We start from the raw sequence: 13,494 nt of genomic DNA, 5'->3' as shown, positions 1-13,494 counted from the left end.
TCAAACTATGTTAAATGCCACATAAGATTCAGTTTTGTTAAATGACACTTGTCAATAATTCAAATGTACACAATTCAAATTCAAACAGATTTGTCATATAAGCTCCATACAAAATAGGTACAACAGCACTTTAACATAATCTAATCTTCATATCATGTGAGCCTATGTAATTTTAAAATTTTCACTGTACTATTCATTTGTTTATACGTAAAACGTTTTGATGGGGGCAGGGTCTGAAATGAACACCCGCCAGCCCGCCAAATGCGGACTCGTGAGACATCACATTATCATCACATTATTGCAAACACCAAAAACACACTAACGTTACAGAGAGTGTACGCTTAAGACTAGGGTGCATACGCATTTTAGAGCACACTCTTACTTCATGATTCAGTCTATTAATATGCATTAAGAATGATCACATAATTCAAGATAAGGGGGCAGAAAATGTATAAGTTATATTTATATCATTTCATATCACATGAAGAGTGCTGTTTAAAAAAAAAAAAAATCAGCATGGTTACAAATCTGTGATATTTATTTTATACAACAGTTCAATAAACAATAAGTTAAAATCAAGAGACTTACGTTTTAGACATCATGCCTGCATTTGCTCTTTTTCGCCAACAAAACAAACACAGCCACAGCACTGTTTCGTCTCTGAGCAACATGACGGTGTTTGGTTCCTGAATGAATCAAGCGTTTAAATGATTCGGTTCAATCGCAATGAATCACTTATTAACAGTGACTCGCTGCCACCTACTGGCGTTTTTAAATTGTTTTAATTTTACATTTAAAGTATCTTTTCATTTTTAAAATAATTTCAAATATCAGTATTCAACATTTCATGCTTAAAATATCAAAACATTATGTAACGGCAGGTTAAAGCGTTCCATGTCCCTCTAAGCTAAATGCCACTTCATACGCAACTTCTGCAAAGATTAATTTTGTTGACACTGATTTCATTTGTTCAGTAACTCCCTACATGTATTATTATTGACTGATTAAATGTAAGAATTTGACAAAAAAAAAAAGATGATGTAGACAGCCTCAAGCTCTTGGTTTATTTCTGTTGTATTTTATTATTATTTTTCTGGGGCTAGTAGAAGTTATGAATGGCCGGTAACTTAAAAATTTAGTAGCCAAATTGGCAGGTGAGTGAAAAAGAAGTACTGAGTTACAGGACTTAATAGTGGACCGGAACTGTGGATGAAATCTACCCGATCGGATCCGATTGTAACACACAAGCGACTGTCGAGAGCAGGAAGTGCATCTTTTTCATTGATCTCAGATCTGTTTTCCCCCCATGAGATAACAAATCAAGCACTTTGTTTCCGTTGTCATGCTGTAACAGGTAAGCACCGATTTGTTGAACACCCTTTGTGATAGCTGTTGCTTTTGAAACGCGACATGAAACAGTCGGATTAATGGTGTAGCTAACCAGCTAGCTTTTAAGTAATGGTCTAATTTGTCTGATCACCGTCACTGTCTTCATGGAAAGTGAAAAGCTTTTGGTTCCTTTTTTGTTTATTTGCCTCAGTATCTGTTTGTCTTGTTCACTAGTCTAAGAAGCAACTAACTACTTTTCAGCAGCAGTTTTTCTGAAAAGTAGAAAAGAAGGCAGTTTAGCCACAGTTTATTCGCTTTTCTCATAATCTTAAACTAAACAATTAAATTACATAATTTTAACAATTATATTAAATTTAACTATAGTCCATAAGCTCAAAAGTGCATGTAAAGAATAGCTAACCTGTGCATGTCTAAAAATATTACATAAAGGAATGCAATGTACGTTATAGCTTTTACAATTTGTGCATCTAATCTATAATTAGTTAAGTGAAAATCTTCATTATCTAAAGTTTTCTATTCATGTTTATTCTTGAAAATGTGTTCACTTTGACCTTTGACTTCAGTCCCAAAAAGGCATGCACGTCAAACTCAATGAAAAAAGAGGGAACCGTAGAGACAGACCACACTAATGCTGATGATCAGGTATTTTCATCAATGATGCCGTCTTTGATGTCTAAATATGAATTATTTTTAAATCAGACGTGATGTGTTAATTATCTGCTTTCTATTTCCCACTTTTTATCATCTTCTCATTAGCCCAAGAATGGCATCTGGAATGCAAGAGAAACAGTACGCACCATCCTTGCTCAGTTTTTTCATCTATAACCCTAAGTTTGGACCACGTGAGGGGGAGGTAAATCCTGTTTAATTAGACATTTTAAACAACTAATCTAATTGCTTTGCATATTGTGAGGCCACAGAAGGTGTAAAAAGGTAGTGCTCTCAGCTGCATGTAATGCATTTCACAATATATAAAGCCACTACACACACATACACACACACAAATCATCAAAATCTCATACTGCAAATGTACAAAATGTCTGCAGAATCTGTCTGGACATGGTAATAATCTGAAAGGTGAACAAATGACGTTTTGATTATTATATGTTAATCATATGTTTATATGGTTGTTATTGTACTTTGTAGGAGGAAAAGAAAATCTTGTTTTACCATCCTATTGAAATAGAGAAGAACGAAAAGATTCGCAATGTTGGACTCTGTGAGGCCATCGTTCAGTTCACCAGGTTGGCACTGTACTAATGATGGGATCAAAGGTGGGATAAAAACCCCCCAAAAAACAAAGAGACACAGGCATAAATGAGAGATTTTCTTTTTTACAGAACCTTCTGTCCAACAAAACCAGCCAAATCTCTCCACACTCAGAAGAACCGTCAGTTTTTCCATGAGCCGGAGGAGAATTACTGGATGGTCATGGTACGTCTATGCATCAGTGAAGTTTTGTAGAGATTTAGTTTCAATCCAAATGTTAAACAAATGAAGACAGAATAAAATCAAACTTGCCTGACACAGTGCTGCTAAACTCTGAATTCCTCTCTCAAGGTTGTACGGAATCCAATGGTTGAAAAACCCAACAAAGACGGGAAACCACCCACTGTAGAATACCAAGAGGAAGAGATTATTGTAAGTAATGCATGGAATGCTAGTTCAAGTTTAAATTTTACACACACTTGCCTTGATACAGAACAAAAAATTAATGTTCAGGCTGATGTGCGCTAAAGTTCAAACGTTTGGGCTCAGTAAGATGCTTTTATTCATCAAGAATCCAAAAAACTGATTTAAAAAAATTGCTTTGCAGTAAAGACAGACTTTCTAACAGTTTAAAAAAAAAAAAAAACCTTTTTAACAGTTGTTTAGTCTTATGATGTGTGGTTTGTAGGGATGTTTGTCTTAATGAATAAGAGATAAGAGGGAATGTTTATGGAAATGAAAGGTTTATGGCAAATAATTTTTGATTGCTATTGCTTGTGGTATAATAACACTTGTTGGATTTGTGATGGTTAGACAAACTGTGAGCATTGAAACACATGCAACTAAGATTATTAAATAAACTAGGCTCCTTTTTTATAATGCTGTTAAAAATTAAAATAACTGGAGTAATGGCTGCTGAAAACTCTGCTTAGCCATCACAGAAATATAAATGATTATTATTATTATTTTTTTTTAAATATTTTAAAAGGAAAACTCTTAACATTTTCTTAAAATAGAAATTACATTTTAAATTATAATAATATTTCACAAAATTACTGGTTTTACTAAATTATATTTTAAAAAAATGCAGCGTATCAGAGATTCTTTTTTAATTTAAAAAAATCTTACCAACCCCAAACTTTTGATTGGTAGTGTAAGACTTTGTTGTAGTGTAGGTTGAGTTGTACCCCTCTTTGTGTTCTAGGATTCAGTTTATGGGTCTGTATTAAAACAGTGCTACAGCATGTATAAGGTAAACACTGTTTAAAGTGATCTATTCTCTAATTTTTAATAATCTATTATATTTTACAAACATCTGATGTTTCTAACAGTTTTGTGTTGTTGTTGTTGATTTTTAGCTCTTCAACGGCACATTCAGCAGGGCATTTGAGGCCGGTGGAGTGGAACTGCTTACTCAAAAGCTTGAAAAGTTCTTTTACAGGGTAAATAAAGTATTAATTAAGAGAACTCAATCCTTCAGTCAGATGGAAGGTAGACAGTGCATACCTTTGGTCTGTTTGGTACATGCATGTCTTAATAAGGATTAACCATTCATTGTAGGCTTAACTATTTCTTTTCTGCCATGAGGGCTTTTTTGCCAGACTTTTTAAGGATGTCACTGACAATCTGACCACTTGAAATTAAAGTCCCACGTTTAAGGAAAGGGATAAATTGCAATGATATTTAGTAGTTCAAAATTGTAGAGATATGTGATGTTCTTCTTTATTTCTGTTATCATATTCAACACATATGTACTTCAGTCAGTGTGAGACACATATATGAAATCTTGCTTGTCTGTGTTTGTCGTATTGGTTCTTCGGTTCAGATTTCCTTGCTGAGGGCATCATGCTTACTCTGAATAATTCAGCTTAGGTTAAGGGAAACCCTTCACGTCACCCCCTCCCTAACCTGAGCTGTGCCCTGAAGCTCTCAGTGAAAGTGCAATTTGTGCCTTAAATGTCACTGACTGCTGAGCAAAGTCACATCAGGGCTGCATCTCAGGATGTCAAGTGGTCAGATTACATTACGTCAGCATGATCAGGGATTCTTTGGTCATTTCATCCATGTTTGAGGCCATAGTGTTGTTGTACAGTTTCTTCTGGACCTTTCTAGAGAAGCAAAATTTTATTCCTGATATTATTAATACTGTATTATTTTTATTTTATCTGATCATTGTGGAATTGTAAAAGTAACTGTAGTCTGGAGAAGTTTTTTTTTTTTAAATATATCTTTGAAAACATACATTAAGTTGTTGTTGTATGCTTTGCCTTAGTATCTGCAGACACTTCATCTCCAGTCATGTGACTTGCTGGATGTGTTCGGGGGAATCAGCTTTTTCCCCCTTGACAAGATGACCTACCTGAAGATCCAGTCTTTTGTCAATAGAGTAGAAGAGAGCCTGAGTCTTGTCAAATACACGGCCTTTCTCTACAACGATCAGCTGATCTGGTGAATGTCAATCAATACACATCTCAACATCTCATGATTGTTTTAAGGGATATTTCACCCAAAAAAATTAACATTCGGTCCTCTTCAACTCACTCTCATGCCATTCCAAACCTGTGAACCACAAAATAAACTATTTAGCAGAATGTTCACACTGCTCTTTTCCACACAATAAATAGTGAATTGTGAAGAAGGGCTGTCTAGTTCAAAAAAGGTTCATATTAATTTATGTTAATAATAAATGAATGTGTATTCAGATCACATTTGAGATTTCTTGTAGGTTGACTGTAGCATTAAATTGTTGTATTCTTTTTATTTATTTTTATTTGAATTACAGCTTGAAAGTGTTAGCTGCTGAATTATAATTTCGAAGGATTTTCCCCTGAATTTTTCCTTTATAAACATCATTCCTACTGCAAATGCTTGATATGAATGAGGTTTTACCTTAAATAACCGTAGAGGACATGAAGTCTGAGAGATGAGACCGCAGGGACTCAATAAAACGGCACAGCCAAAGCTTTTTTAATCACATACTGTCTGGCACAGGGATCCAGATAGACTTAAAATATGACTTTTAATCCTCTGTTGAATTCACAACATGACTTTCATATCTTGTTTACAAAAAATGCTTTCACAGAATTGCTTGTGTTTATGCCTGTTGAGTGTTGTTTGTCTTATTACTTGTTTAAATTAAAGTGTCTCATGATAACATAATACCAGTTTTGTAAGACACAAGAATTTTAAACAATTAACATTAATATTGAAACACTTTCTTGTGTTCGAATGTGCAAGTTTGTTGAGTTCTGTGCTGTATTTTGTAGGAGTGGTCTAGAGCAGGATGACATGCAAATTCTGTACAAATACCTGACGACCTCGCTGTTCCCGCGGCACACTGAACCCGAGGTGAGACTGCATTAGTACACTGTACTGTTATATTGTAAATGTATAAGCCCTAGACACAAAGGCTCTGATAGAAAAGCCATTTTTTTTCAATGTATCAAAACTAAATTGCCCCCATTAAAATCCTAATATAATACTTTTAAAAATTATTTTACCAAAGTAAAATAGTTTTTTGAAAAAAGTCTCTTATGCTTACCAAGCTTGCGTTTATATAATGAAGCATACAGTAAAACAGTTATTTTGTGAAATATTATTGAAATTTAAATGTTATTTTATTTATGAAGTTTTCTATTTAAACATTTTAAAATATAATTTATTCCTGTGATCACATGATCCCTTTAGAAACAATTCTAATATGCTAATTGGTGCTCTAGAATCTTATCATTATAAATGTTGAAAATAGTTGTGCTGCTCAATACTTTTGTGCAAACCTTGATAGTTCTTTGTCAGGATTCCTTGATAAATAGAAAATTCAAAACATTTATCAGTATTAGACACTTACGAATACTGAATAATTATTTATTACAAATTATTACGATTTTTTTAATGCATTTTAAGATTATTTTTCTCATCAACTGGTTAAAATCCACAACACCCGTGCTGTGTCAACGATGTATTGTTCGGTCAAAATTTACATTAAAGGGATAGTTCATCCAAAAATGATTTACTCACCCTCAAGGCATCCTAGGTGTATATGACTTTCTTCTTTTAGATGAATGCAATTGGAGTTATTTTTTAAAATTTTCCATGCTTTATAATGGCAGTGGTCAAGATTTTGAAGCCCAAAAAAGTGCATCCATCCATCATAAAAAGTGCTCCAGGGTTAATAAAAAGGCTCCGGTGGGGTTCTTTCATTTTCCTTTACAAATCTTCTTTTTATACTTATTCATGTCTGGTGTTTTGTTTTGCTCTCTTCTCTGCACTTCTGCGTTTGTAACTTCTCACTGGAGCTTACGCTATACCCACGTCTTGAGTCATACACTGGAATGTCACTCTCTCGTGAACGCGCATACAACAGTTAGCGGAATCTAGTGATTATGGTTTATATTTATGGGTTAATACGGTTTAATATTTTTATTTTATATTTTCCTTACACAAACGCATCACTTTGCTTCAGAAGGCCTTTATTAACCCCCCATAGCCATGTGTGTCGGTTTTTTTGATTTATGGTGGATGGTTTTATGGGCTTCAAATTTTATGGGCTTCAAAGTCTGGAACTTCATTGACTTTTTTTTTATTGCTTGGAAGAGCCAGGACATGTTTTAATATAACTCCAAATGTATTTATCTGAAAGAAGAAAGTCATATACACCTAGGATAGATTGAGGGTGAGTAAATCATGGGGTAATGTTCATTTTTAATTTTCGGTAAACTATCCCTTTAAGGCTCCAGTAGTTAACATCAGTTAATTCATTAGTTAACATAAACTGCCAATAAAAAAAATTATTCTAAAAGCATTTGTTAACTTTTGTTAATTTCAGCATTTAATAACGCAAAATTCAAAATCAAAAGCTGTAACTATTATTTAATGGATTTGAGCTAACATGAACTAACAGTTGTATTTTTTTAACAAATAATAATAACTTCTGTAACAAATGTAGCTATTGCTCATTGTTAATGTTAATGACTAATGTTTACTAAAGAGACCTTATTATAAAGTGTTACCTATTTTGCTTTATAATTCTTTTGCACTTAAATCTTCTTGAAACATTTGTTTACTTTATACATGTTTTGTGTATATCTCTATTGTATTGAAATGTTCAGTTTTTTTGTTTTAAGAAAAAAGTTATTAAAAGTTATACTGTATTGACGTTTTTTTTTTGAAACATGAAAATTTGATACTTTCACATGCCTAATCAGCATTTATTTGAAATCAAAATAAATTATATATATAAACAAATGTCTGATTCTTACAGCAAAGCCAGCTTGTCATCTTTATAGTCTCTAGCCTACTAATACACTCTTTTGTGTATTACTGTATGTATACAGTTTCTAACAGTATGCATGACATGATTTTGCTATTTTAAATTAGTGTGTAATAATTCAGTGTATGTTTTTGGAATGTGCTCCAAAGTCATGTGCCGTCTACAGCTGTGTTAATGAATGATCTGTGTGTGTGTGTGTGTGTGTGTGTGTGTGTGTGTGTGTGTGTGTGTGTGTGTGTGTGTGTGTGTGTGTGTGTGTGTGTGTGCAAACATTCGGCAGCTTGCAGGAAGAGACTCTCCACTCAGGCCAGAGGTGGCTGGGAATCTGTTGCACTATGGGAGGCAAGTATCCAAATATTTCCTGCTTTGAACTCAGGGCTCAGTACGCTCTTGGCCTTCTGCCTGTCTGCTTGGGCTCCATGCATCAGGGACACAAGCAGCCAAGCGCAGCACTAAGACAACACAGATCAAGCAACACTGCCAAATATCAGATTGCACAAGGGTCATTTAATTGCTTTAGTGGCAGAGAGAAAACAATAGGCCCAACAGACTTCACAATAGCCTGTCTGATTGTTCAGTGAGTGGCACAAAGGGGTCACGTTCGATTGATTGCAATAAGATTTATAGATTATTCCCCTGAGATCAATCAAAGAGATACTGATGAATAATTGGCAGAGCTTCTTTGTTTGTATGTGTTCAGTGTTTTAATGTGGGTAATGGGAGCGTAATCTTCAGAGGGTCCGCTGTGACTCGTGAGGCCCGGGCCACCCCCTGGAGTTTAGCAGGACAGAGTAGCTGGTAGCAAACTGTAATCATTGAGAACTGTGACTTGGCACTTATTCAGAGGCCTGGAAGATAATCACAGATTATTCATCATCTGAAAGTTATATTTGTGGATTGTGGTACCTTCTTAAGAGGTCATGTGAATATTTGTACTGACATCTTATGTTATGTTATGGAAACAGATTTTTAACAGGACCAGCAAATCTTAAAGATCCAGAGGCAAAATTCAGATTTCCCAAGATATTTGTGAACACAGAGGACAGTTACGAGGAGCTACATTTGATCGTTTACAAGGTGAGAGAAAACGTCAAGCTCAGTGTTATTCTTTTTGCATTTTAATCTATGAGCTTAACATATTGATTGACTTTGATTACCTAACATTCATGTTTTTAAGTAAATTGTTGTTAATAATAATTACGTAAATGTTATTCCATATCCAGGCAATGAGTGCAGCAGTATGCTTCATGGTAAATGGTAAGTGTCTGCACTTAAGTAATTTTAACAAATTTTTGTTCTTGTTTTGTTAACAGTTCACTTAGTAATCATATTATCAGGAAATCTGTCAAATGTTAACAGGTCTTTTAAACCCTGCTTCCCTTTGTGGTTGTAGCGGCAGTGGATTTGAGTCGTGAGTTTTGTGAGCAACCAGACAGCCTGGTTGGTCCCCAACTCACCCTGCTGGCCTCTGACATATGTGAGCAGTACAACATCAACCGAAGGATATCAGGGTCAGTATTACTCCAGACCTTCACTTCAACTGCTGAATGAAGAAAATCTAATGTAATCTAATGCAGAAATAAAAAAAAACTCTGTGACAGGTCACTAAATTAATGTAAAGGCATTGTAAAAAATATTTTGCCACACTTAGACACTGAATTAGCTCTTGAACCAGGTAGTGAGGACATTTTATTTGTGGTATTAAAAAATCACTTACAGCTCTTTTAAACTATTGATATATATATAATGAGATGTCACTGCAACTGTCCAATCTGTCCTGCTTCAGTGCTCATACAGGCATCAGTCTTAAATGACTGGGTCATCCTGTGACCCAGGTAACCATTCAGAAATATTGACAATGCTTTCACTCACCTGTATGCTGAATATAAGGATCCACTGTATCATCTCTCTTCCAGTAGCAGTTACCGGAGCTTATCCATTAATCTTACCTAAACAGTGTGTCCTTATCTTACCTGAGCCCAGCATCGTGTGCAGTATTGTTTTGTGTGGTACAATCCCTCATATCAACTTACATGCCACTTATCACACTATAAATAACATTTTTTATTCTTTTATGCATGTTACACTGGGAGGGAATAATGCACCTCGGCTTCACTAATTCTCTCAAAACTGTTGTTGTAGGCCAGAGAAGGAGCCTCAATTTAAGTTCATCTACTTCAACCATATGAACTTGGCTGAGAAAAGCACCATCCACATGCGCAAGACGGCCAGCGTGTCCCTCACCTCTGTCCATCCGGACCTCATGAAAATCCTTGGAGACATCAACTGCGATTTTGCACGGTAAGCAGTGCCACCGATCAATTGAAGAGGTGTTTCAAGTCATTGTATGTTTGAATTACATTTACAAAATGTATTCGGAATAAATTAATATATAGGACAAAAAATGAGCACGATTTCATTGACCCAAATAATGTTTATTTTCTGGTGAAATGTTAGTATGTATTGAGACAGCAGGTTTCATTCACTAATAATTGTGTGGATTATCACATATGTCATTGTGTGCACATGAGAAACACAGTTTTTTTTTCTTAAACTCGCAATGTTAATGAATTTCGTGTATTCTAAATGAGTGACCACATGCCCACAGTTAGTGAATGAGACCGTGTCTGCACGTGCTTTTTAGGGTCGATGAGGACGAGGAAATCATTGTTAAAGCGATGACCGATTACTGGGTTGTTGGAAAGAAGTCTGATCAGAGGGAGCTGTACGTCATTTTGAACCAGAAGAATGCCAACCTCATTGAAGTGAATGGTATGTAAAAATGAACTACTTATATCACATTGAGGTGATATAATGGTATGAAGTTATTAAAATCTACTCATTAACTTTTCATCTCAATTGTTTAGTTAATTTAAAAGTTAGCGTATTAAAACATTTCTGTTGAAGTAAACTCTCATCAAGATTCTATTTGTGTTACAGAGGAAGTGAAAAGGCTGTGTGCAACACAGTTCAATAATATTTTTTTCTTGGACTGAAGAGATATGATGGGCATGGACGACTTCACTACACTAAAACTGTCAACTGTTCAGGTTTTACTGACAGCATCAGTGTAATGCAATAATTGCATTGTAAAAAAAAAAAAAAGATTTTTCACATCATGCAATTTTTTAGATTTTTATTTAATCTATACAGAAATGTGGTTGCTTCCTTGTAATTATAAAATCTGAATTTTACTGTAATGACTTATTTGTTATCAGTTGTTTGTATGTACATATTGTCATGTTTAAGTATCCATCAGCTACCATCTATTTTGTGTTTCATACCCATTGTCCAGATTTGTTTTATCACTTACAGATTGATTAAGTTTAAGTTGACATTTAGGATATGAATCTGTCAAGCTATATTTTTTTCTCTTATTTTAAATGCCATCGTGTCATCAGTATCGTGGTCAAGCATACATTATTTCAAAATAAATTTCAGTTTTCATTAAATAAAGGTTGCTATTCTTGTTCAACTACACTCTTAAAATTGATATGATCTTGAATAACCTTGCATATTGATATTGCATATCATATATTCCAGCAATTATGTAGCCTTTAAGAGGTAAAAATATTTAATTCTGGTTTATATTAATTTTCATACTTATAATTTAGTGTTAACCATTAATGTGCAGGTTCTAGAGTGAAAATGATTAACCTTACATGACTTGGGGAGAATAATATGCTACCAACGGTTTAAAAGCCAGAAAGTATGATTATATTCACTGGACATCTGGTCAGGGTGATCCACCTTGACTTTTATCCTCAGCAAGAGGCTTACCTTTCTGAACACAATCATTCAAAATATTAACAAACAGAGCAGCATGTCGCATGTGATTTATTTCATTTTGGAATGTAACAGATTCATTGTTTGTAGTTTTGCCAAAAATAGAAATATCATAATTTGAAATGCTCTAGACAGCTGATGGATCATGTGATAGCATTTATAGGTGTGTGCGACTTAAAGTGCCGCTGCGCAGACCGATCAGTGTATGACATTAAAGTACTGCGAGAGCGATTCGAGAGCATATGCCCTTGAATATGCTCTATTGCTCTCGCGGTACCTTGATGTCAATAGGCTTATTTGAGATGCGCCTCGCCTCGCCTGAAATGTAGGCGAGAGGGCTGCAGTGAGGGGAGGAGTTAAATAAGTGCAGGCAAGACGGACAGTTCTGACCTCTTGAAGTGGAACAGATAATGAGATCAAAGGCAGAGATGCTTTTGATCAGCACAGTGGGTGGAGAGCAACTGCGCCCCACTGCACAATCCGACACAGCCGCCTCACCGTTGCAAGAGTTTTTTGGCACATGTCAGCATTACATCAGAGCAAGTCGGACGTAACTCAGACACTTTTCTAACCGGCATCCATCTCGCGGTGATCACCGATGATCAGTTCTGCGCACAGCATTGCTATCTTAGCGACATTGTCACTAGATTTAGTGACTTTTTTTTTTCAAAAAAGCGACTAGCGACAAATCTAGCGACTTCTTGGACAAACCTAGCTAGTCTCTATGATTCAGTGTTACTGCCGCAAGAGCGTGAGATCTTGCTTTCCCAGCGTGCACACCTCTTTCTCTGTGTCTGCTCTGTTCAGCGAGAGGCCGAGAGGAGCAGCGCTTTCAGTTAAAACAGATAACGTTGCTTCTCTAATTTTACATGCAAATATAGCCAAAATCACAGCTCAGGTATTGTCTTTGTCTTGTTTTATCTTATGTGTATTTGATTTCATCAGACGACAGCTCCAATAATTAGGATTTCTGTGCAGATTAACATCTTGGAAGGGAGAGCTGGTTAATATGTAGTCTTAAAGGGCCGCGTTTCAGTCACTAGTTCATATTTGTCCTGTTGTCTGACAACAGAAACAGTTTATATAAATGAAAACAGTTTTATTGAGAATTTGGCTAAATAAATACAGTATGTGACCACAGAGCGACAAATGTAAAAGGCAATACGATGCAATGATGTCATGCATATGCTAATTAGTGTATGACGTCATCTAGCTACATTTAACAACTTTTCAAACTGGTTTTAGCTACTTTCCATTGAAAGAAGTTGGCGACACTTGCTGCGTCCGAAAGCTCTAAAATGTCCAAGGAAGGAAGGCATGAAGGCACATCCGAATCTGCTTTACTTCCTGTCTCCGGAGGTACCTTCTTCTGATCGAATTTTGAAGGCAGCATAGATGTATCCTTTGCTGTCTTTGATATCCCACAATCCTGTGCATTCCATTCCATGACTGTTGAGCTAAAAAATAAAGATGGTGTCTGAAAGTTGTGTTTGTTGGTCAGTTTGTGTGTAAATGTATGTTTCTGACTAACTTTTTGCACTTTTGATGTAGTTTTTAGCGAGAAATCAGTATTATAGTAATTAAATATTCATTTAGTTATCACCAAAATTCGTTCTATTTTTTTGTAGATCATTAAACCCTTACGCTGCCTCAGAATCCTGTCCGAAATCACCCACGCACCCACTGTCTGCTCCTCTCAAACGAGCCTAATCACCGATCGATCTGCGCAGCGGCGCCTCAAGTCGCACACACCCATACAATATGCAGCAACGTCACGCGTGACCACAAGTGCTAGGGATTTGTAAGTGGGCGGAAAGTGTTTTTGAAATGGTTTAAATCAGACATAGATACAAGCTGTTCTTTTTGTGGTGACCCTAATG

General features: G+C 35.6%; 1 protein-coding gene across 2 annotated transcripts; it reads left to right on the top strand.

Annotated features, from left to right (window-relative positions):
* The first annotated feature begins 1,198 nt into the window (after positions 1-1,198).
* Positions 1,199-11,280, top strand: LOC109051634 (vacuolar fusion protein CCZ1 homolog). Of its 2 annotated transcripts, none has more exons than XM_042767455.1 (17): positions 1,199-1,354; positions 1,914-1,992; positions 2,107-2,203; positions 2,497-2,594; positions 2,691-2,784; positions 2,911-2,991; positions 3,764-3,811; positions 3,918-4,001; positions 4,832-5,007; positions 5,826-5,907; positions 8,109-8,170; positions 8,794-8,905; positions 9,052-9,085; positions 9,222-9,339; positions 9,971-10,129; positions 10,473-10,600; positions 10,769-11,280. In XM_042767455.1, exons 2-17 carry the CDS (start codon positions 1,979-1,981, stop codon positions 10,822-10,824), a joined length of 1,443 nt encoding a protein of 480 aa, XP_042623389.1. In that variant the 5' UTR covers positions 1,199-1,354; positions 1,914-1,978; the 3' UTR covers positions 10,825-11,280. The 2 variants fall into 2 exon arrangements, with proteins under 2 accessions (XP_042623389.1, XP_042623388.1); XM_042767454.1 differs by having other exon boundaries at positions 1,207-1,356; positions 1,919-1,992.
* Positions 11,281-13,494: the final 2,214 nt, after the last annotated feature.

This window comes from Cyprinus carpio, chromosome A12 (assembly GCF_018340385.1).
Source record: "Cyprinus carpio isolate SPL01 chromosome A12, ASM1834038v1, whole genome shotgun sequence".
In the NCBI taxonomy this organism is placed as follows: domain Eukaryota; kingdom Metazoa; phylum Chordata; class Actinopteri; order Cypriniformes; family Cyprinidae; genus Cyprinus; species Cyprinus carpio.
This window is presented reverse-complemented; position numbering and strand designations above follow the sequence as displayed.

Bases quoted from the DNA above. Each gene is read 5' to 3' on its own strand.
- LOC109051634 (XM_042767455.1), top strand. The intron at 2,595-2,690 runs GTTGGCACTGTA...TCTTTTTTACAG, and splicing joins GCCATCGTTCAGTTCACCAG to AACCTTCTGTCCAACAAAAC. The intron at 10,601-10,768 runs GTATGTAAAAAT...TTTGTGTTACAG, and splicing joins CAACCTCATTGAAGTGAATG to AGGAAGTGAAAAGGCTGTGT.